Consider the following 24,151-nt stretch of genomic DNA (forward strand, 5'->3'; position numbering starts at 1 on the left):
GTTCCATTCCTCTTGAAATTGGCTATGACATCTGATATTCTGCCTAATTTTTAAAAGCTATAAATATGCAATTAAAACAGGCTAGAAATACCCAAATAAACTTACACAAGTCCATTTGTCTTCAGTTTTCTCAATCACAATTGTTTGTGTGTCACTACCTGGTGGTATATATTCATAGTCATCGTACAGGAGACCTAGGATTGGATATTGTGTTCTGTACCTATATACCAAAAAAAAAAAAAAAAAAAAACGAGTTACTAGTAGTATGAAATAATTTTCATTTGTAGTCACTTCCATTGCTACTCCCTTGTTTAAATCAATTTATCACTGAATAATTAGCTTCAAATGAAATGCCTTCTCAAATATAAAAGTGCAACTCTTTTTATGTTAAAGACAGGGAGGATGTATGCTTCTGATTATGATGGATCACTGGTAACACTGGACAATAATACACAGAAAAAAATCAAAATAAATAAATATAATTGCTGAGCTCACTGCTAGGAGTTTTTCATGTATACACAATAGGGAAAGATAGGGAAAGGAAAATTAACTGGATTCTAGAAAGTTTATCAAGTTAAAGTGACACAATAATGTATATTACAGTCATATCTTGTGTGGTAAAACTATCTAGTACTGTTTTATTCATAGACAAAAAGCTGTATCCTGCCTCTGTCATTTTAAAGTACCAACACTTCCAGATATTCCTTCTCAAATACGTTCCAAAACACTAATTAAAATTTTCCTCAAATATATAATTCTTAAGTTAAAAATATTGTACCATTATGAGTAGGCTAATAAAATCTTGTCCTGTTGAACTACATTTAACATGTGAATTATTCCTAAATGTATCTAAACTTTATATGCTACGCAATCACTGACTCAGCTTTCTTCATTATTAAATCAACTGGTGATATCACACATAACTATTTTATTTCCTAAAGCACAAAATTAGTGATGCTGAAAATTCAAATGAATACATTAAGTGAACAAACTTAAATCTGCGCTTAATAATGGAAAAAATTATATGCTGATCTTCATAATATATGTTTTAAAACCAAATAAAAAACAAAGTTCATATAAGAGTTTATATTATCCAAGGTTTCAGACATACACTGTAATTAGTGAAACACATACCTTTCACATAAAGGGTTACTAATCTCAACTTGAATAATCAGGGCAAGATAAAAGACTACTTTCCACAACTTACCACAACTAAATGTCTATCAACTGATAGCCCCAATGTCATAACTTTGTTTTTATTTCTATAGTATTTAACATACTGCAAATATGATACACAATTATCCTAATCATGATATCAGTGTCTTTTTGAATATTCACTCTCCAGTAGAATGATCAAACAAATAAAATGATTGGAACACATTTTAATGGTATGCAAATAAACTAAGAGAATAAAAACAAATTTTATAATAACTTGACACATTATGTCATTTTAAAGTACATTACTTTTTTGTGGTGATTGTAGTCCTTCCACCACAAGAGGGTTGGTTATGGGATGAATATATTTCTTGTCTCAATTTTGAGAGTTCCTTACAAATAAAACACAGTAATCATTTAAATATAAATATAAACATTTGGTAATAAGATTACTAAGAACAATACCCACTACTCCTCTTGTTTTGTAATTCTGCTAATGTTGATACACAGCAGCCAAAATGTTATTCATGCCTTTTACCAAAGTTTTTCCAGCAGTTTTATCTTTTCCAACCTAACATTATTGATAGCTCTTTAACCTAGCTACTAACTGAGGTAGGATGTTGACAATTGGATGAACATGACTCTCAATATGAAGATGAAGGTGTTTTTTTTCTGAGTAGTTGAAAATAAGGCCAATTAATAATAATAATAATAATAATAATAATAATAATAATAATAATAATGATGATGATGATGAAGTTTCTATAAGGAAATAAATTCAGAGTCCTATCAAATTTATTATGAATATCACTATGAGAGCCATTTTTAAAATAATGGTAGTCTTCTTTTTTAGAACTTTTCATATACCAGATTCTGGGCTACATGTTCCTTAATGAATGAGGAGTTCATGATCTAAGAATGAGCTCACAGGCTTTAGAGAATTTCACTGTTAATAAAATATAAACCCACTGTCTTAGAAATAGTAAATGTAGAGCACCCATCATTTTTTTTAACTTCAATTCCTTCTTTCATTTAATTAAATGTAAATCGTACTATTCATATACATACATTGATATGTAGTAAAGTATATCTTGGAAATGTGTCTTTTCCTTGGTGTTTGGATTAGGAGTCTTTAACAGCTGAACCATTGCTCCCACTCAATGTGTCCTTTCCTAATCCATGGGAATTATTTATTATTCAGAACTTAATTGTACCATTGCACTTTTTCTCCTTATTCTTACCTCTGATTGACGCTTTATAAGAGAATCCTTCTCTTCCAGCAAACTTGTCAATTCATGAAGTTTGAATTGGAAATCACTACAACTTCCTTCTCTTTTTGAAACATCCTTTTGGTACTGGTTTAATTGGGACTAAGGATTTAGAAATAACAATTATTATAATGCTTTTAAAAACAACTTAATTTCAATGTAGTATAGTTAGGTCTAGTCACATAGTCATAAAATGAAAAATAATATATCAATTTTCATAAATGTTTATAGAATTTTATTGACATAAAATATAATTTGAAATGCCAGTTAGAAGTTTCTCATCTTAAAAAGCTGTGTTTGCTATTTATGATTAGTACTATCTAAGCAACTGCTTTAGGCCCTGGCAACAAAATAAAGCTAAGCGAAGAGGCACTTTGGATTCTGTCAAAAACAAATTAAGGCACCTTCAATCTTAATGTTCTACTGTGGCTTTCAGTTCACAAAATGACTCCTGATGCATGTCTTAACTGAATATTCACAGCATCCCAGGAGATAAGCATCTCAGAAGTAATCCAGACTAATATAATAGCAGCTGCAAGTCAAAGCAAAGATGCTGAGGGCAAACCTTTTCTTCCTTGCTTCCACATATGTAGACAGAGAAGCTGCCAGGTTAATGTGCAACTAATAATGTTAGGTTGGAAAACAGGAAACCAGTGGAAGAAATTTGGTAGAATGATCAGGAGGCCTATTAACAAATTGAGTTTTGTTTAATTTATTTTAGAAAAAAATAACTAATATTATGAGAGAAAAATCACTGGCCATTTTATCCATCAAGATATTTAAATGTCAGAGCTGGAGAGATGGCTCAGCCTCTAAGAGCACTGGCTGCTCTTCCAGAGGACCCAGGTTCAATTCCTAGCACTCATGTGGCAACTCACAATGGTCTTTAAACTGCAGTTCCAGGGGATCCAATGTCCTCAAAGAGACATATCAACAATTCACAGTAAATAAAATTAAATAAATCATAACATAGTTAAATGTATTTATCTACATTTAGGACTCAGTAAATTAAGGGTTAGTTATATCAATCCAACATAGAATTNTAAGGCAATGACTATATACTTTGTCCATTATACATAAACATGAGTGACAAAACTCTTTATATGAATAAATGTTAAAAAACAGAAAACAAAAAATCGTGATTTTTTGTGTCAGCCACAACTGATACATGTAAAACTCAAATCCTGAACTTAAGGCTCAGGGAATATCAAGGAAGGGGTGGGGGCAGTAAGACTGTAAGTAAGCAAGCCACAGGAAAAGTAAATTTTCTGTGAGATTGACCCTTTATCAACTGTATCAACGACTGGGAAATTTCACCCATGATGCCTCAATATGGCTGCCTAAATAAGACCTGAAGAAAGACAATATCAATATGCATGCTAACATAGGAAAAAAAATTCACCAAGCCCCATCCATAGACAAAGAACGACAGGCAACTAAGGAATGCAGAGAATGGGAGAAATAGGTTTCCGTATGTATATATACCTTAATTGGTTATTCAATACTGAATTATCAGCCTCAAAATTATACAGTAACACTGAATGGTCTGAGCAGGTTGTATTTATGTATAAAAGCAAGGATCTGGAGAACAAGCAAAGGACGGGTATAAAGGACAGATTGGGCAGAGGAAAGAGAAGGGGGAAACGGTGTAATGATTTTTTAATTAAAAAAAAGTTAACCAAAATATCATCACCAAGCTAAACTATGTCTTAGCTGTACAATGTTATATTTGATTCTTCTCTGAATAAACATGCATTAAGCAATATTATGAAGGATCCTTCATCTCTGTCCCAAACATAAACTGTTAAAAATTAATAAAAATCAAGACAATGAAATTGGTGTTTTTCTAAACAACAGAGAAGAAAAAATAAATAACTTAAAGTATAAAATAATTTAACTTGAAGTACCAGTTGGAAGTTTCACTGCTTTTTAATAGACAAAAGTATATTTATAAGAAAAGGTTTTAGAAAATACTAAAGTCTTCAACTTACTTATTTCTTTATAGTTTTAAAATTGTAACAATATTTATTTTTCTTTTTAATAGTGGCTGGGCAGAGGAGTATTGGTGATGGTGATGATAATTATTATTTTAATAAAAATTTGCCTTATTAATTTATGCATTCATATATGATAAATGTGTGTACATGCTTGTATGTGTATGCAGAGGCCAGAAGAAGGTAACAGATATCACAGAGCTATAATTACAAACATTTGAAGGATGGAATGCATGACTTGTTACATGGTTGATGGCAACTCTGTTCCCCATGATAGAATAGCAGGTTTTGTTAAAATCCTCTGACGTATCTCTCAAGGCCCAACAATCACTATTGTTTTTAAAAGCTTCTGTACACAACTTTATGCAATGTAGGATCAACATACCCTTAGCTTGCTGATTTCTCTATCTTTATCAAGTCTCAAGTTTTTTACCATCTCCATATAATGATTTCCAATCTCATCCATTTTAGCCTGTAGTGTTGGGCCTGTGCAAGTCTCAGACACCTATATAAAACCAAAATAACTTTTTGTAATTGAATTATTAAGAAGGAAATACATATTAAGTTTCAAAATTATTATGACATGAATACCATGTTATTAAATAAGACATTGAAATAATAAAAATAATCTTGAGAGGCTGTTTTATAAAGCTCAAGTGTCAGCATGATATAACTTTCATGTAAGGTCAACAGAAAAAAAGTCGAAGTACTTCTCAAGGTGAAGTTTGTATATTCTATTAACAATAATAGCTTTATAGCTATATAACTAGGACAATACTATAAAATCTAGTACCTGTATTCTAAGGTTTTTATTCTCTTGCTCTAAATTGCGTTTACAATACTCAAGTTCTTTTAGTCTGTATTCCAAGTCTGACAGTGTATGTCGAAGAGAAAGGTTATTTTCTTCCAATGACTGACATTTTGAGCTTGAGTCTTGAAGTCCTTGCTGTAAAGAAGATACAAATCCATAAGAAAAATGCATTTTGAGTTTACAAAGTAAGTGTCCTTTTAAGTGACTCATTGGGAAATATGAAGAAAAAAATTTCAAACTAAATCTTTTAGATTCTTGCCTTTAGATGATATTTTTAACATCATACTACATTTTAATCTTGTCCGTAAACTTATTTGTCTAATGCGTAAAAAGGAATAACATTTTTGTAAAAATTTCAGTCCCAATTTAGTTATTAGATCCTTGTTAGTCTGAGTACATCATACTATACTAGCAGTTTCTAAAATGACCTTGCCCTTCACTGTGGTTAAAAGAATAAGTTTGTAAAAAATTTGGGAAAGTCATGAGACCAAACAGAGAGAATGAACTCTGAAGGCTTATCATAGTTTCGTTAGGATTATCTCTGCTCAAACACAGAATGTGTATTGAGTCCATTTCCTTGCTTATTCTGCACACAGACGTAAGATGTATAATTTTTTCCAATTAACACATCATTATATTAAAGGACTGTGTCAACTTAGACTTTCAGTAACAATTCTTGTTGCCCCCAAATATAGAAAACTGTATACTTTGTATACTATATACTACATAAGGTTGCCTATTTTTCTGAGAGGATATTCAGTTGTTGAGAATATGCAAAGCTGTTCAATTCTCAGATGAACAAATTGTTCCATCACACTTTAATACCATCTGGATTATATCTCAGGACTTCAATGTGCCAGTAATTGTGCATATGGAAAGCTATCAATCTAAAGTTTCACCTACAAAAGACATCAACTTACTTGCTGTTGGCGATTATTTGCTCTCACTGATGCCAAGAGTTCTTCATACTCTTTTATTTGATTTTCTTTGAATGCCAAGTCCTTTTCAAGTCTTATCTTGTCATTTTCCAGTGACTAAAGGCATAAATTACTTATTAGGACTCAGAATTATATAATATTGTTAACAGGTAATGTCTTGATTATGCAGTAAAATTTCAATAAAAACTTGATTCATCTGTAATTCCTTAACAAAGTGGAATTCTTCAAAGTCAAGAGAAATATAAGATACAAATGCACAAACTTTGAAATCCTCTATTGAAAGGACTATTTTGATGGATTGGCTACTGCTAAGTGCAATGAAGCAGAATGCTCTGATTAATTTTTATGTTTTATTTCGATCTACAAAGACTTCTTAATCTCAGCAGGTGGAGAATCTTCAAATTAAAAATCCAGCTACACTTATGAGGCGGCATAAACCAACCAGAAAAGTAAGGAAGAACACTCAAAAGTCCTCAAGGTGTTTTCCACTAGAGTGAAATTTCACCAGAATATAGCTAGCTGATGGCACCAAAAATATAAATTAAAATAATAAAAAAGTTAAACAATGGGAGTAAGGGGTTTTCAAGTTGTTTTATTTAAAAAGAAATTCTAAGTATTTGTTACCATTACAGTAAAGAGGGAAATTCTTTTTAATAACTACAGTTACCCTAATTTTGTAGACAACTCTTCCCTTAAGCATTAATTACCTTAGTGGGAGATTAAAAGATTTGTGCCTATCAACATACTTTTCATATACTCATGCGGCAGTTCTTTTCTCCTCTTTCAACGTTAATTAGCTGTTTCACAAAGTAAGCCATGTCTATGGATGTGTAATATTACTGTTTTACAATATATTTTTAAAAGTATATTGAACATTTTTCACTTCTGTGTGGAGGAGCTAACCATCAGAAATACATGGGAAAGAAATATCAAAACAAATCTTACTGTCAAATCATTTTGAAGATGTCCAAGTTCCTCCCGTATGTTGCTAAATGTGGACAGCACTAGTCTCAGGGACTTATCAGACATACCTCTCATCTGGAGGAAGAAAAACATTCAGGGTTTCTTTTTACTTATGCTTCAAAATAGGCAACACTAGGAAGTATAGCTTATTTCTTTGTATTTATATTCTATTGCTACAAAAATACTTTATTTTTTTTATTTTTAACATATTTTCTTATGAGATAGTTACTGTGTAGCCTTTACTGGCTTGGAACTTGTTTTGCAGCTAAAGTAGACGAGCCTTGAACTCACAAGAGATCTACCGGCTTCTTCCTCACAAATGCTGGGATCAAAGGCTTGTACACCACCACACCCAGCATTTTATACACGTTTTCAATTAAAACAATTCCATCACTTTCCCCTTTCTTTTTGCTCCTTCTAAACTCTCCCATGTACACTCTTTAGTACCCCACCCATGTCCCTCTGAATTCTCTCTTAAGCAAGTCAAGCAACATGCCTGAAAAGATTTTAACTAAGTCTTTGGAAAACTTTTCTCTTTTTTCCCATTTGTATGAAAAAGTGCTATCTTCTTCACACAGCAGAATTCTATCATCAAATTTTGCTTTTGAAGAGTTGAGGCACTTGATCTTCAAGTCATAAAAAGAACTTTAAGGAATAACAATATGAACTAACCTGTACCCCCAGAGCTTGTGTCTCTAGCTGCATATGTAGCAGAAGATGGCCTAGTCGGCCATCATTGGGAAGAGAGGCCCTTGGTCTTGCGAAGATTATATGCCCCAGTACAGGGGAATGCCAGGGCCAGGAAGAAGTAGTGGATGGGTTGGGGAGCAGGGCAGGGGGGGTTAGGGGACTTTCGGGATAGCATTTGAAATGTAAATGAAGAAAATATCTATCTATCTATCTATCTATCTATCTATCTATCTATCTATCTATCTATCTATATTTATCTATCTATCTATATATATATAAGCATGTGTGTTCTCTAACATAGGGAGAGAGAATCATATAAAAGAAGAAGTAGGGGTTTATTTGGGAGGGTAAAGTTGTAGGAAGGTTCACTGGTGGGAGGATCAAGGACAAAAATAATGAATAAGCAGATGAATACAAAGTACAGTGGCAGATACATGTGAAAATTTCCTAAGGAAATTATTTTCTTCATTAATTAAATATTTGAAAAATTAAAACAATAAAAATAATGAAGAAATTAAGAAATAGGCTTAACACATATTACTCTACAATAGGCCATGGATTCTTGGCAAAGAAATGGGTAATAAAAAATAACTGAATAAAAATTTTAGAACAATCCCAATAAACAAGAAAACAGCAACAAGAAAAATCGCAGTGAATGGATTATAAAAATGAAGAGAAAGGACAGAGAAAAGTAACCATAAACATACAAAGGAAAGTTTATAATATAAGCAACAGTAAAAAATAATGGCAATAATGAAGTTGATCCAAGAATTCTCTATGCCTTTATGCATACTCACACAATTAGAACCCTGGAAGGGAAAGAGGAAGGCAGAAACTAAAAGAATATTCAGAGTAGTGGCTAATAAGTTCTCCATATTGGCAATCTTCATTAATATATCTGTTTATATAGAGAGAAGTCGGGGGAGGATGTGGAGAAAGAGTATGAATACCAAACAGGATATATTCAAAGAAATCTATTCCTTGAGAAATCAAATCAAATTAAAACAAAACCAAACAAAAACTTCTTAAATCAAAAGACAAAAACTGAAAAGTGCAAGAAAATTCTTAGTTATTGGAAAAAACGGGTAAAACAGTAGCAGAGTTATGGTAGAAATCATGGCAACAAGATGCAGACACCTGAGTTCAGGGTTCCCTATTGAAGAGTTAGGAGAAGGATAGAAGGAGCTGAAGGAGATGAATAGGAAGCCCAACAGTGTCAACTAATGCAGAACCCTGGGAGCTTCCAGAGACTAAGCCACCAACCAAAGTGTTTGCACTGACTAGTCTGTAGTGCTCCCCCCCGCCCCCCCCAACTCCTTCCCCCCAACCCCGCATATATGTATGAGATGAGAGGACAGCCTTGTCTGGTCTCAGTGGGAGAGGATGAGCCTAATCCTGTAGAGATTTGATACCCCAGGGAAGGAGGATATGGGGGTGCAGGGGTGAAATGTGGGGAAGCACCCTCTCAGAGGTAAAGGGGTGGATGTGGTGCAGAACTCTTGGAGGGTGGACTGGGGCAACATTTGAAATGTAAATAAATAAAATGATTTTTAAAACAAAACTTTAATAGAGAGGGAAAAAAAGAAAAACTGATAAAATATTTTTTTCAGATGCTCAAAGAACAGAAATATCAAATATGAATTTTGTATCAAAAGAAGTAGAATTCATTTTCAAATGAAGAAAACAAATCATGGTAGTTTTCAGGCCTAGGGGACTGGAAATAAATCATTATTAGACCTACTTTTAGATTAGCTAAAGGAATTTCTCTAAATAGAGTAAAATTCTAAGTCACTTGGCATTAAGGATAAAAGTCATATGGGAAAATACAACAAACTATAACTATGTTCAACTTTCTTACTTATACTTGATAGATGAAACAAAATTTATGATACTAATATATTGTATATGATTGGAGAAGAAAAGTTTCAGAATAATATAAATATATACTAAAGAGACATAAAACCCTCAAAGCTTTCTACAGCTTCTGAATTTGGTAAAATGCACTCAAATCCACACATGGGATTAAGAAATGGATATATAATTTGATAGCTAGAGAAACTACTAAAACAGACATACCCCCAAATAATAAGAACGAATCTAAATGGAATTCTAAAATGCCATGTATTTTATGAAGAAGAAAAATAAAGAATAAAAAATTCTGTGACATATTGTCTTGATTAATGATCGATATAGAGGGCCCAGATCTCTGTGGATGGTGCGACCCTTGGGAAGTGATATTGAGTTATTTAAGTAAGCAGCAGATTGAGCAAACCAGAGGCAGTACTCCAGTAGCAGCATTCATTCATGGCTTCTGCTTGAGTTCCTGCCTTTACTTCCTAAGGTTAAATAAACCCTTACCACAGTAATATAAACCGAAGTAGTTTTATCTTAGTTTTTGAGGAACCTTCATAGTGATTTCCATAGAAACTGCATAGCTTTGCTTTTCCATATGCCATATATATGGGTTCCCTTTCCTCTGTATCCTGGCTAGGATTTGCTTTTGTTTTTCTTAATGTGTACTACTTTCAGTCATATTTCCTTGGCTTCTATCTGGATTTGTGGATTTTCCTTTATTACAGGAGAATTTCCTGTTCCTATGGATTCTATCCTTATATAACACTGGAAAGAGAAGGCAATGCCTTTCCATCTGTCACTGCCTGTACTTGGAATGAGAGAAGGAGAGTATGAAATAGGCATAAGGAAGAGAAGAGAAAGACTGATTTAGAATCAGGTTCTACTAAAGTATGGAAGTATTGACTAATAATAATACAGTATTGACTAATAAGAAAAATTTACAGCAGGCAACACACAGAGATCAATTTTCTGAATGCTAGCCGTTCAAGTCTGACTAGGCTAAAATGTGGTCCTATCTAAAATATAGTCAACTCCTGTGGAACATAGCTTTTATTTGATGCTACCTATTCTTATGGAAGCATGCAAAGTAGCAGTTTCCTAGGATTAATTACTTTTAAAAACACATTTTAAGTTTATTATGAAAAAATTTAAATTAATATATGTAATAAAATGATCTGAAATGTAGTGTTACTACTTTTTAAATTCGTTTTAATTGAAAATAGATTTTTTTTCCTCATACAATGTATCCTGTTTATAGTTTCCTCTCCCTCTGCGCCTCCTAGTTCCACCCCTCCCCTTCCTTCTGTATATCCTCCCTTTCTGTCTCTCATTATAAAAGAACAGACTTCTAAGAGATAATGACCAAACATGACAAAATGAAATATAATAAGATGAAACAAAAACTATTATATCGAAGTTGGACACTGATCGCATCTTACCTGCAGAATATAACGAATTTGCTGTTTTGTAAACTCTGACAGTCCTTTGGGAATCAATGACTCAATGTCTTCTGACTGTAAGAAAATGGAATTTATCTTTTGAAAACATCAGCACTTTAATCTTATGGGCTGTACTTCATAGACTTTTGTATAAAAATAGCATATTTTGGGAGGATAGCAGAAGATAAATCACTTTTTAAAGAGTTTAACTACTCAGTTATATTGCATAGAATTGAAAATAATACTAAATTCCAGAGATTGATAGAGAAAAGATTTGGGCAACCAGTCAAACACTCCACTTGTGTTTTAAAAGATCAGTTTAGGGCTAGGATTGAGAGACACAATGCTTGCATAGTGCTACAAGGTCCTGTCTTTGAACTCCAGAACCAAAGGGGCTGGGTTCAATAGCAATTTAAAACAAAGTGATTACTTACCTGGGTGTAGTAATACATGCCATATTTCCTCATATTTAAGTATCTAAGGCAAGATGATCAAGGCTAGCACGTGTCACATAAGTTTAAGAACAGGACATGATATATAATCCTGCCTCATAAGAGCAATTAATGACGATGAATGTAACAATAATAGAGGATTCAAATTTTACTTGAAATAGCATCACTGTATCCTCCGAAATTAAGTTTTGTTGGATGGTAGATATGTTTAGGAAGCTTAATTTTTAAATAGTGAAAACTGTGAAATAAAATTATAGGTATTATAGGACTTAAAGAAAATTTGCTTGAGGCTATTATGACTTTTGAGAGATTATTTTTTACCACAGCAACATTTTTAAGCTTCAACTAAATTAAGGGAGAAGCCAGAATAAATGCTTTTTGTAGACAATTTAGAACTTGCAAAACTACTTTAGAGCATATAGGATAACAACATAGAGAAAATGATAAAATTAATGCATAAGAGGTGACAGTTCTTTTTATTATGCTAAATAAACTATTTATCTGATTGCTTATTAAATTAAAATAAATTGGTTTGCAAAATTACAAATTAATAGAATTGATATTTAAAGATTTTTTTATTTCAAGTTGCTATTGCATATAGTTTTGAAACATTAGATAACATTTATTTTTATTGTATAAATTTCTATCTTCTAAGACAGTTTTGTTACCAAGTAAATTTTAAGTGTATTTTAAATGATGACAACCTAAATCCTAGTAATATTCATAAAATATCCCTTGTGGTTATTATTTTTATTTATAGTCATTACAAAGATATAAACATTAGTTTTCTTTCTAATCTGTGTTTCCAGTCCGATAAATAAACTAAATAAAGGGATATTATTAGTACCACAGTCAAAATGCACATTGTTCTCTAATTGATTTCTGCACTTACTGTATCTGTGGACTCAAAATCTTGTTTGCTGAAAAAAATGACAAAAAAAGAGACAATTTTAGAAAAAATGTATCCTGTAATCACATACAAATATTTCTGTTCTAATTATTTTTTATTTTGTATATCATAATAGTACTGGTTTAAATTGCAATCACAAATAAAGAAATTTAAATATCAAAAATGGAACTTTCACTTAGTTTGACTAAAATGATTTTTCTAGAATTTGCTGATATACTAAAATGAGTAACATCTAAATAAAAAGTAATAAAGTATGCAGAATTAGAACAGCATCCATTTTACCAGTGCATTTGAGGATAGATGAAGAAGGGCTTGATAGGAAATGGTGTTTGGTGAACCAAACCACAATTACAGGTTTTTCTCTTGTTCTCCCTCCATTTTCCCTCTCTGGGTCTCACTTTCAGGACTGAGTTAGCTTCTCTCTATTACTGTTTTCATGTTATTTATTTCATTTTATCAAAATTAAAGCTTTTAAGAAGAGGTCAACTCACCTCATTTATGTATGCTAGAAAGAATGGGATTTGAATCTATACCTAACAAAGCAAAACAGTCAAAATTCTAGTTTCATAAGAGAATTTCTAGCAACAAAATGAGTATTTGGACAGAGAGGCTGAGAGAGTATTTGTGGAGCCAAATTAAGAAGGCAAATCTTATGGGATTGTCAGTGGTTATACAAGTCTGAAATACGCTGCTGTAGGAACTGTGAAATCTGGGAAGAATACAGTTAACGTGTTGTCAAGGGCAACAGACCGACCTTTATTTTGTCTAATTACCTCCTCTCCACACAGTAGAAGAATGAGATATGAACACGGATGGTGAACATGTCAAACAAACAGGAATGAACAGGGTTTGACAAAAAAGCAGAAATAATATTTTAAGGTATTAGTTTTAGTACATTAGTCCCTAACTTTATCCATTATGTAATTGCTTATGAGCAAAATTGTGCTTATAGAGTTAAATGGGTCATTATGAAAAGCCTCTTGCATATATTTATAAAAATATGCAGGCTACTATGGGAACTCCAGGTTCCCATTCCTAAGGCATGATTAATACATGTAAAATGGTTTGCATGTATGTATGTGGTATTTGCTGTGTTGTGCCAAATAAGTATTTTGGGACAGACCTAGGGAGAAAATGAAATATCTACAAAGTATAACTAAAATACAAAAGAAGTATGTATTATAGAAAAGTGATAGTTTATACATAGGTGAAAGAATACCTAAAAATGTTTGAATACATCTCTAGCCTTTGGTAGTTATATGTTCTTAATTAATTACTTTATCTGAAATTTTATGCAGTTGGTTTTCAAATTTTATAATATACATAGGTATAAAGTTTCTGGCACATGATGGTCACTCAATAGGCTAATGAGAGGAAGCAAAATATATTAAAATAGCAAACTTGTACAAAAATAATTGAACGCATGGCGTAATTCTTTGGGCCATGCGAGAGAAGGGAGTTTTTCAGATAATGCAAGAAGATGTTGATTAGGTATAGTGATAAAAACCTAGCAAAAGAGAAAACTCATATATTGGAATAGACTTAAATAATTAGCTGTATTTTATTCTGATGTATCCTGAGTGAATTAACAGTACTGGACACATACATTTGGTCAATAATATTAACTCCTGTATTAAGTAGCATGAATTCCAAACTACATTAAAGGGCCCTTGTATAACTCTAAATTCTATGAATAGTACACAATGGAAGGTGAATAGCAGAGATGGCAGTAGAGAGAGGAGACAGAGAGCCAAGTGAGAGGACTATACTTCTCAGAGTTAGCACTTTGCCAAGTGGGATGGACAATTATATAAGAACAGAATATAGTTGAGGAAAATGGTAAGAGAATGGTTGTAGGTAGGTAATAAAATTTATAGCAAACAGATAGGTATGAGATGAATATATTACAGGTATTAAACATAAATATTGATTTGGAAAACATATGTCTTCTTTAACTTAAAAAGTATACAAAATTATATATATATATATATATATATATATATATATATAATATCATACCCTCCATATTTATATAGTATGTAAGTTCTATAATAAAAGTATTTATCTAGAAGCAAAAGAATGTAGTCAGTGAGAATTTTGAATTAAAAGTAAATATATTGACATTTCTTTATCTTCTAGATTACTTTAAATTTGTTGTCATATCCATGCTTTGACTACATAGCATTAGGTAATTCAGTTAATAAGATGTGTTTTCATCTACAAATAAATGATACCATCAAATTGCAGGGAATCGTTATGCTACTGGTCCATATAGGCACCTGTAACCATGCAATACACATAATATCATGCAGACACACACATGTATACACAAAAAGGTAAATTTATGTATTTATATATATAACTGTATGCTATTTATTATATTATGCAGTTTTATATTTACAATAACATAATCCTCCACAATATATGTTACATATAATATACTATATAAATTAATATACTGATATTTACAAAATATAATACTTATAGATAAAATTTATAAGTTGAGAACACATCAATAACATACATAGCAGTGTATTGGTAGTAAAGATATATATTCTATTATAAATGTAATATGTTAAAACAACTCTTAAGAACCATACATTTTTACATGACGTGTAGAATTATATGTATTTATGGGGCATCAAGTGACGTTTACATCCATGTGCAAACACTGCAATTTTCAAATTAAAAATTATTATATCAAACATATTTTGTTTATGAGGAAAATACTGCAAATCCTGTCTTCTAGATTTGAAATTCAAAGCTCCTTATCATTACAAATATTCAGCACTCTGTATTAGCACACTAACTTACCCTTATCCAGCCATAGTTTTGTGTATATTCCCACCTTGAACCTCCGACCACTCTGAACTTGTGGCGATGCCTATCCTACTCTTACCCTCTATGAAAGGATTTCCTTTTAAGTTTATAAAGTAAGTCATGCGACACTTGCTTGATGTGCCTGTGTTATTTTACTGAACAGAGTCACCTCTAATTCCATTTATTTTATTGAAAATGGCAGAATTTTATTCTTTGTACGCTGGTAGATTGTCAGGTTGTTTCCATTCCTTGGTATCGTGAACATAGGATTTAAGGTGTGTCTTTTACACACTCATTTCATTTTATTTGATAATATATCCAATAGTCAGATCTCTGGATCACATGGTGTAGTTTTAGTTTTCATTTTAAAATTCCTCCATACTGTTTCCCAGAATGACTAGTGTCAAATCCCACAATATTCAATTTTCCTTCTTCGCATCTACACTACCACTCATCTTCTGTCCGTTTAACATGCCATTCATTTCCTTTAGTTTCTTTCCCAAGCAGTAGTTTTTGTCATCAAAGAACATTACAAAAAAAGATACACAGTTCTGAACTGATCTTACAGTAATGAGATCTTTGTGCATTTCCCCGAAGCACAGTAACTCTTCTTTCTTTGGTTTTGACATTTTTGAGACATACATAGTCTTGTACCAGTTAACAAGATAAGATATGTAGCTCAGGATGGTCTCAAAATGAAGGAGGTCCTCTAGCCTCAGCCTCTTGGAGGTTGGGAAGCCACCACATCAGTGTGATTCACTTTTAAAATTAAACATTTGCTCAATTTTCTCATATAATCACCCTATATGCTCAGTACTGGTGTTCTGCTGTGAGCCTGAATATACTCCTTCAAAAAGACTTTCTTTCTGGGGGGAGGAGTGCTTCCTAGGCCCCTCCTGCCATTATGGGGGTCTGGGATGAAAATTGTGAGGGAGATGCTCAGTGTTGGGGGCCAAATTGGGACAGGGATTCCTCGCTAACCTAAGGCTTCTCTCTTGCTCTCAGTGTCCTTGCTAGGGTAGGTGGTCTAGGGTTTCTTACTCCTTAGAAGCCACGTAGGCCATGAGGTCCACCACCCTGTTGCTGTAGCCGTATTCATTGTCATACCAGGAAATGAGCTTGACAAAGTTGTCATTGAGAGCAATACCAGCCCCGGCATCAAAGGTGGAAGAGTGGGAGTTGCTGTTGAAGTCGCAGGAGACAACCTGGTCCTCAGTGTAGCCCAGGATGTCCTTCAGTGGGCCCTCAGATGCCTGCTTCATCACCCTCTTGATGTCATCATACTTGGCAGTTTCTCCAGGCGGCATGTCAGATCCATAATGGACACATTGGGGGTAGGAACACAGAAGATCATGCCAGTGAGCTTCCTGTTCAGCTCTGGGATGACCTTGCCCACAGCCTTGGCAGCACCAGTGGATGTAGGGATGATGTTCTGGGCAGCCCCACAGCCATCACACCACAGCTTTCCAGAGGGGCCATCCACAGTCTTCTGAGTGGCAGTGATGGCATGAACCATGGTCATGAGCCCTTCCACGATGCCAAAGTTGTCATGGATGACCTTGGCCAGGGGGGCTAAGCAGTTGGTAGTGCAGGATGCATTGCTGACCATCTTGAGTGAGTTGTCATATTTCTCGTAGTTCACACCCATAACCAACATGGGGCATCAGCAGAAGGGGGGGAAATGATGATCCTTTTGGTCCCACCCTTCAAGTGAACCCCAGCCTTCTCCATGGTGGTGAAGACACCAGTAGACTCCACAAAATACTCAGCACTGGCATCACCCGACTTGAAGTTAGCTGGATCTTGGTCCCGGAAGATAGTGATGGGCTTCTCATTGATGACAAGCTTCCCATTCTCAGCCTTGACTGTGCAGCTGAATTTGCCATGGGTGAAGTCATACTGGAGTATATAGACCATGTAGTCGAGGTCAATGAAGGTGTCATTGATGTCAACAATCTCCAAGGAGCAGAGAGCCTCAAAAAGACTTTCTTAGGGGCTAGAGAGATGGCTCAGTGATTAAGACCACATACTGCTCTTTGAGAGGACCCAAGTTTTATTCCCCCAAATGATGCTGGGAATCCCCCCACTGTGTGTAACTCAAGTTCCAGGGTTTCCAAGTCCCTCTGGACTATGTGGGCACCCAAACACATGTGGTGGAATAAATGAATGGTGGTGCATACATATGCATGTAAATCTTGAAATATCTATTTTTAAAATTACAAAATTGTACCTAAATATTTGACAACTGCAACATCAAGATGAAATATATATTTATAATACCTTCCTCCAATTCGCTCCAAATGTTCTAATAAGCAGTGATATAGGTCTGTATTCTTGCGACTTAGATCAGCAAGCAACTCTCCAAAATATTTGGGATCCAATTTTTCAGGACCATCATCCTGAATTATCACCTGAAAGAAATATCAATTGCAATTATAAGCAATATTGATTTTCTAAGTTCATAGATATATTGATATGAAAAATTTTAATTTATTTTTATTCTTTAATCCTTTAATACAGTCCAGACTTCATACCCGTCCCAGCCTGTCCCCTGCTCCGCAACTGCTCCCCATCTCATATCTCCTCCCCACCCCACCTCCATCTCCAAGAGGATGTCCCCACCCCCACCCACCAGGCCTCCCCACTCCCTGGGGCCTCAAGTCTCTCGAGAGTTAGGTGCATCTTCTATCACTGAGGCTATGAAATTTTAAAGAATAAAAGACTATTAAAATCATCACTTGAATCAAGTCACCAAATTTTTAATGGATTAGATGTATATATTTTCAATAGGCAAGGAATTGAAAGGAAATTATCAACATTGAAACATTTTCAATTTATTTCATTTCACTCAATTTTAAATGATCTAGTAAGTGTAAAACTTGAAAAACATTAATTTTTTTCTTTCTTTTATTAAAAATAGATGTTTTCATACAATATATTCTGATCATGGTTGTCCCTTCCCCAACTCCTCTGAAATTCTTCTACCTTCCTTCCCATTGGAATCCACATGCTTTCTGTTTCTCCTTATAAAACAAATGTGTATCTTAAGAATAATAACGAAATAAAGTAAATAAGATTATTTTTAAAAAAAAACTAACCAACTGGAATAGGACAAAACAAAGGGAATAAAAACAGAGTTAAAGGAAAACATGAATTGTACATGTACATCCAGAGAAACATTTGTTTGAACACATAGGAATCCTCTAAAACTATAAAACTATATGCTTTAGTTTTCAAAGTCTAAGTCAATTTCTACCTCAACACATCCTTGGTAAGTATTCAGTTGATAGATCATTCTTCTTTCTTTTGCTCCAAAACATATTGTTTATACCTTCCTAAGTAAGATGACAACATGTTGCTTTGCATTAAATTTTAGGTCCTACCACTTTCCTCTATTAGAGGAAATTAAGGCAAAGAAAAATTAAAGATTAAGTTGAACTGTACAGAGGTACTTCTATTTGGCCTATAAAATAACGATTTCAAATGATTTAATCTAATAACATGGGTTTTTGTCATTATCAACCTATATAATGTAAGAAATTACACATATTACTCTAGAGGTTAATGCTTCCATTCAGACAGGCAGAGGAAAGATCATTTTAGGCTTTCTAAAAATATTGGAAAACGTTTTTTTTTACCCATATGACCAACATATATATTTCTAAGCATCAGTCCTGAGAAATAATATCATGTATATTTAACATAAAACAATACAATTCCTGTATTGGAAGCTAATTTCTTTTCTCGTATTCTTTTATCTTTTAAGAGATGTCTATGAGAGAGGTCAATTTGAAAGTGGAGTAAGTACAAATGATGTTTGACTCTCCATTATTTCAGTCATTATTGTTAGTTTTTACCAGATTGAAGAAAATCATTATTTTCCTATTATCACTTGTGCAGCAGATGTTTACAAGACTCCAAAGTCTTTACAACATAAATTAGTTACTCAAGATTGTATCCAGGGAAGTTTCTCCTTAGCAACTAAGTTTTGGTTTCTATTTTGTTATAATACACAATAAAGTATAAGTATAGTCTGACTTAAATTAGTATAATATATTCTCAAAGAATATATACAGAAACTAATTACAAGCTGGTGAAATGCTATCATTAACAATCATCTCAGATGACAGCATTTCTAATTCGTTGTTCATTTGAATATTATATCTCGTGAAAATATGTAATGCTAAACAACTGTTGGGCTCATTTCTAAGGATCAGTTATCAGTCACAATTAAATATTCATGAATTGAGTCATAACTTCATCCATTTAATTAATGAACATGAATGATTTTTAATCTCTTGAAAGGAGTCTGGATAGTTATTTTTAAAATGTTGTTAAAACACACTGTTATAACTCTTCAATGTTTTGATGAAAATTGAATGTGAGTGTTAGACTACTGAAGTAAGACATGTTTAAGAACTTACTTAATTTGGCAAGTATTGAACTGGTTGATCTTACCTGTTCGTGTATTTGGTTTGGCCCGCCATGACAGAGTTCATGCCCAACATTTGAATCATTTTCTGTTATACACTGGATTTGATGGCTAGAATGGGACTGTTGACAATGTGGCGAGTGGATGATCTGGGGTTGCTGGATGACATGATGATGGCATTGAATTTGAGGACAACATTCCTAAAACATATATACATGTCAAAATATAGACATCTAAAACCATTACAAATCAAGAAAAGATTGGAAACAAATTTGAAAACCAGAACAAAATAATTAGGTTTAGAATTTGTAATTTTAACTAGTGATATTTTAAATTTATACATTAAGAAAAATTTGTTAGAATTTGTTTTTATTTAATCAGTAGCTATGACCATCAAAATACTTACCCAAATAAGACATAAAACTTCATGTTCTAATTAAATTGATATTTTAGTTGTACTTAAATCTAAAATTATTATGAATATTTTAAGCTTTCTTTTATGACTCAATAGGTATTCTACTATCTAATTATATAATAATTCTATGATGCCTAAGGTTTAAAAGAATTTAAAATTAGGAAAAAATACAATCCAGTGATTTTCAATAGGAAATATGTTTGTATCCCTACTGGGGAGGTAATGAACTCATGCTTATGAAACTTGAGAAGAGGCTATTTAAAACCATTGAGAATCATTGATTGGTGCTTTTGATCTAGGAAATGTAAGCCCTTACTCTAATTCTACCAGATACTTTTATTCAAATACTGCTTTTATTGAGTTTCTGTGTGGAGTACATGAATTGCCTGTAAGAAATGTGTGTTACTATTATTATAACATTGCTGCCACCATAAACTTTAATTTTATTGTCATTGATCTCACTAAATTGAATATAGAACTAGTACTCTCCAAAAAACGAGAAGTCAAATTACGTACTTCTAATGACAAAATTAATAATGACAAAACTATGAGTGGAATTCATGATTTGTTCCTCAGAATTTAAGGGTATAAAGGTCATTTATATTGACTGCAGGAAAATCTGGAATTTACTTTTAAACCCAATCTATTTTACCTGCTTGTTTATGTCATGTTTTCCTGAACAGTACAGGGAGGAACTAATATTTGCATATAGCCATTGGGAGGGCTTCAGGCATACTTGAACATTTCTATAGTATGTTGTTATTATTCTGCTTTGAAAAGAGACAGCTAATAAAAGCCTGCTTTCAAAAAAAGGACTCAAGTTTTATTCATAATGTTACATTCACTCACATATAGTCAAGTTTGAAAGTATAAATTCAGTATAAATTTTATTTTTGACTACAAAATGTTGACTTATTGAAAAGTAATGTAATTCAAGCGTTTAGACTCTTAGATGCAACAATTTTCAAACTATGTCAGATGAAAACAATACTGAATTTCAGAACAATGAATACAGTATCCCCCCTCTGGTTTAACACGTAAAGTAATCTACATACATATATGACAAATACATATGTATATATACATATACATATATGTCCTTTTATATGAATAGAGTGATAAACTTCCAAGAGTGGCTATCTGCAAAAAGAAACTAGAGACATGAAGGCCCAGATAGAGAAGCCAATTACCATTAATATTATTTGTATTGTTTTAAATATTTTTTATAGTTAGAAAAGTTTTACTCTATATGAATTATATTTTAAGTGCATAAAATATTTTGAAATAAAGAAAAATATATGAAGAGGCCATATTATGAATAAAAACTGCCTCTTTAGATACATAAAGGCCATAGAATCAGTTTTTGGCATTCCTTCCTCTAGACTGTTTAAATATGACTCACTTTACAAGTGTGATCGCAGTGAGATCTCTACAGTTTAGAAAACTAACCATAGGCTTTAATCAACTTTGCTACAAATTAACAGATAAATATATTATCTGTTCTTTTATGTTATAAAATGTCACCATGTTGTGTTGGGATATTAAAAAGAATTGTATTTACTATTTTTAGTCTTGACATTAAGGTGGAATCCAGAGCTTCATCTATACAAGTGCCTACCCTGAGTTATAGCTCCAGTTCTTATACTCAAGTACTGAAATCATTGTTTTAAAGGAAAATATTCATATTGTAATCATATTTTGAAGCATATCATAATTTAAATGTAAAAGTACAGAATATCAACCAGTTATGATCTCTCATGAGTTATTCCTTTAGATAGAGGGGGAAAAAGAATAATATAAATTACAAGTAATTTGAAAGGATAGATAACTTACTACTAGAACTACTGTACCAACTTTTTAACTACAGAGGCCTCTTTTTTCTTGGACAATTGCCAGTACATTGCTTTGATTGGATCTTGGTTTCATCTAGCATGCTATGGTATAGCCCCTATCACTGAGGAAATAACAAAACAAAAAATTATGTTTGTTCCTTGGTACAGGTAATTATACTTTGGAGAGCACACATGGTAGTTATAAAATTCCCAAATGATTAAAATCATTAGTGAAAAAAAAAGGTAGCACAAATAAATAATAATATCAACAGTAAGCAAAAGCAGTGTTCTTAAAAAAATTCTTAATATTTTAAGCTGCATGGGTGGTAAGGCAATCAGTGTTATAGAGAACATTGTATTCTAGAGGCTAAAAAAAAGTGGAAAAACTATTCATTCTCATTAAAACAGACACTTCAGCCAGGCAGTGGTGGCACATGCCTTTAATCCCAGCACTGGGGAGGCAGAGGCAGGCAGATTTCTGAGTTCAAGGCCAGCCTGGTCTGCAGAGTAAGTTCTAGGACAGCCAGGATTACACAGAGAAAACCTGTCTCGAAAGATGACAAAAACAAATAACAACAACAACAAAAACCAGAAACTTGAAAGCAGCATTAAATAATGTACCCCAAATTCTCCCATGCTACCTAAAAAGTGTAAAACATCAATTTTGATATCCTGGTTGAATAAATATAAATTAACAGCTTTAGAAACTATTATTTGGAACATCAAAAACAACCTGTGATTTTTTTCTACTTGCTAGCATAATGTTGGGTTGTTCTTTGAAAACAGTTTGTTTAATCTACCAGGTCTTTAGACACTATTCAGCATAGCAGGCAAACCAAAAGGGAGAGATTTTGATGTTATCATTTTGAAAATTTATGTCATTTCATTTTTACTAGGCATCAAATAAGGAATATCTGATACATAGCATGTTATTTCCTACAAGTCTACTAACAATTGCCAATAAGTTCTTATAAAAATAGAGCATGTTCTCATGCCAAGAAGTTTTAAAACAAAATCCAATACATTTTCAGTGTGTTTTATTTATATAAAGATAATTTATGAGAAAGATAATTTTATTTTCCAGACTGATTTTATAATATTTCACTGCCTATTATGTCCTGAATTGTTACCCATACTCCAAATTTATGGTGGTGTTCTGAGTTCCAAAAATATAGCATCTGCTTTTCTTTAAAATATGGTCTTTTCAGATAGAATCCATTTAGAGTAAGGTTACTAGGAGTAAATCCAATCCAATGTGAGCAATGTCCTCATAAAAATCAGTGATTTTACACTGAGAGAGCCATGCAGAGTGAGATGCTGCTGTAAAGATGCTCATGTAGGGTGCCATGTCATAAGAAGGGGTTTAGAATGTGATTATGCAATCAAAAATGCCTGAAGGTGCCACAAGCTAAATAAACTAAGAATGAAAAGGTTTCTTTCCTGACAGTTCCAGAAGGATGGTGGTCCTGTTGTACACTAGAGTTTTTACTTTCTGCTTTTTAGGATTGTGAGACAATAAAATTCTTTCACCTTAAACCACCTTAAAGCTTCAGCTTCCTATATCCTTCAGAATATTTTACTTACATATATATATATATATATATATATATATATATATATATATATATATATATATAAATATATAAATATAAAATATAAAATATAAAAATATTAAGGATAGAATGGAGGACCTTAGACAAGATGACATACTATAACTCATAGTAGTTTTGCCTGGTACTTGATAATTAAGTACTATTTCAATTCTATTGAAATATTCATAATTAAAGATTTATATTTATAAAACTTGTTTTAAAATAAATATTACTTACCTGATCTGTGTTTAGCTTCTCCACTTTTCTTATTGTTTTTTCATAAATTACATTGTTTCCTGGGAAGAATTGGCCTCCTCTTAGGAAAGGAGACAATGGTTCCTAGTAAGAGATTAAAGAATATGTTTTGATTTGAAAAGTGTTGTTTCCATAGACCCTCCAACAAATGCATGGTATCTACTAGGCCCTGGTGTAGTAATAGATTTTAGGAAGATAATGAAAGGATTCATTAATTCAGGAGGAAGAAAGAATTTTAAAAACTAGTCTGTCGATGAGAACAATTTGAATTCCTCCTATTTTTACTGGTTCTCCAGGGAAGATCTGAAGGAAGTAGGAAATATAGCATTCA

The 24,151-nt window shown here is 32.7% G+C and overlaps 1 protein-coding gene and 1 pseudogene across 1 annotated transcript in view; both read right to left on the reverse strand.

Moving 5' to 3' along the window:
* Nucleotides 1–24,151, reverse strand: part of Pof1b (POF1B actin binding protein) — a 55,905-nt gene that overhangs the window by 2,642 nt on the left and 29,112 nt on the right. The window contains exons 5-16 of the mRNA XM_021188007.2: nucleotides 23,803–23,904; nucleotides 19,753–19,926; nucleotides 17,575–17,705; nucleotides 12,457–12,484; nucleotides 11,113–11,187; nucleotides 7,112–7,204; nucleotides 6,149–6,262; nucleotides 5,211–5,363; nucleotides 4,803–4,922; nucleotides 2,397–2,525; nucleotides 1,465–1,547; nucleotides 106–220 (exon numbers count right to left, since the gene is read on the reverse strand). Coding sequence (XP_021043666.1) covers nucleotides 106–220; nucleotides 1,465–1,547; nucleotides 2,397–2,525; nucleotides 4,803–4,922; nucleotides 5,211–5,363; nucleotides 6,149–6,262; nucleotides 7,112–7,204; nucleotides 11,113–11,187; nucleotides 12,457–12,484; nucleotides 17,575–17,705; nucleotides 19,753–19,926; nucleotides 23,803–23,904 — 1,317 coding nt within the window. The remainder of the gene's footprint in view (nucleotides 1–105; nucleotides 221–1,464; nucleotides 1,548–2,396; nucleotides 2,526–4,802; nucleotides 4,923–5,210; nucleotides 5,364–6,148; nucleotides 6,263–7,111; nucleotides 7,205–11,112; nucleotides 11,188–12,456; nucleotides 12,485–17,574; nucleotides 17,706–19,752; nucleotides 19,927–23,802; nucleotides 23,905–24,151) is intronic.
* LOC110313582 lies at nucleotides 16,332–17,250 on the reverse strand (annotated as a pseudogene).

This window comes from Mus pahari, chromosome X, assembly GCF_900095145.1.
Source record: "Mus pahari chromosome X, PAHARI_EIJ_v1.1, whole genome shotgun sequence".
Classification (NCBI taxonomy): domain Eukaryota; kingdom Metazoa; phylum Chordata; class Mammalia; order Rodentia; family Muridae; genus Mus; species Mus pahari.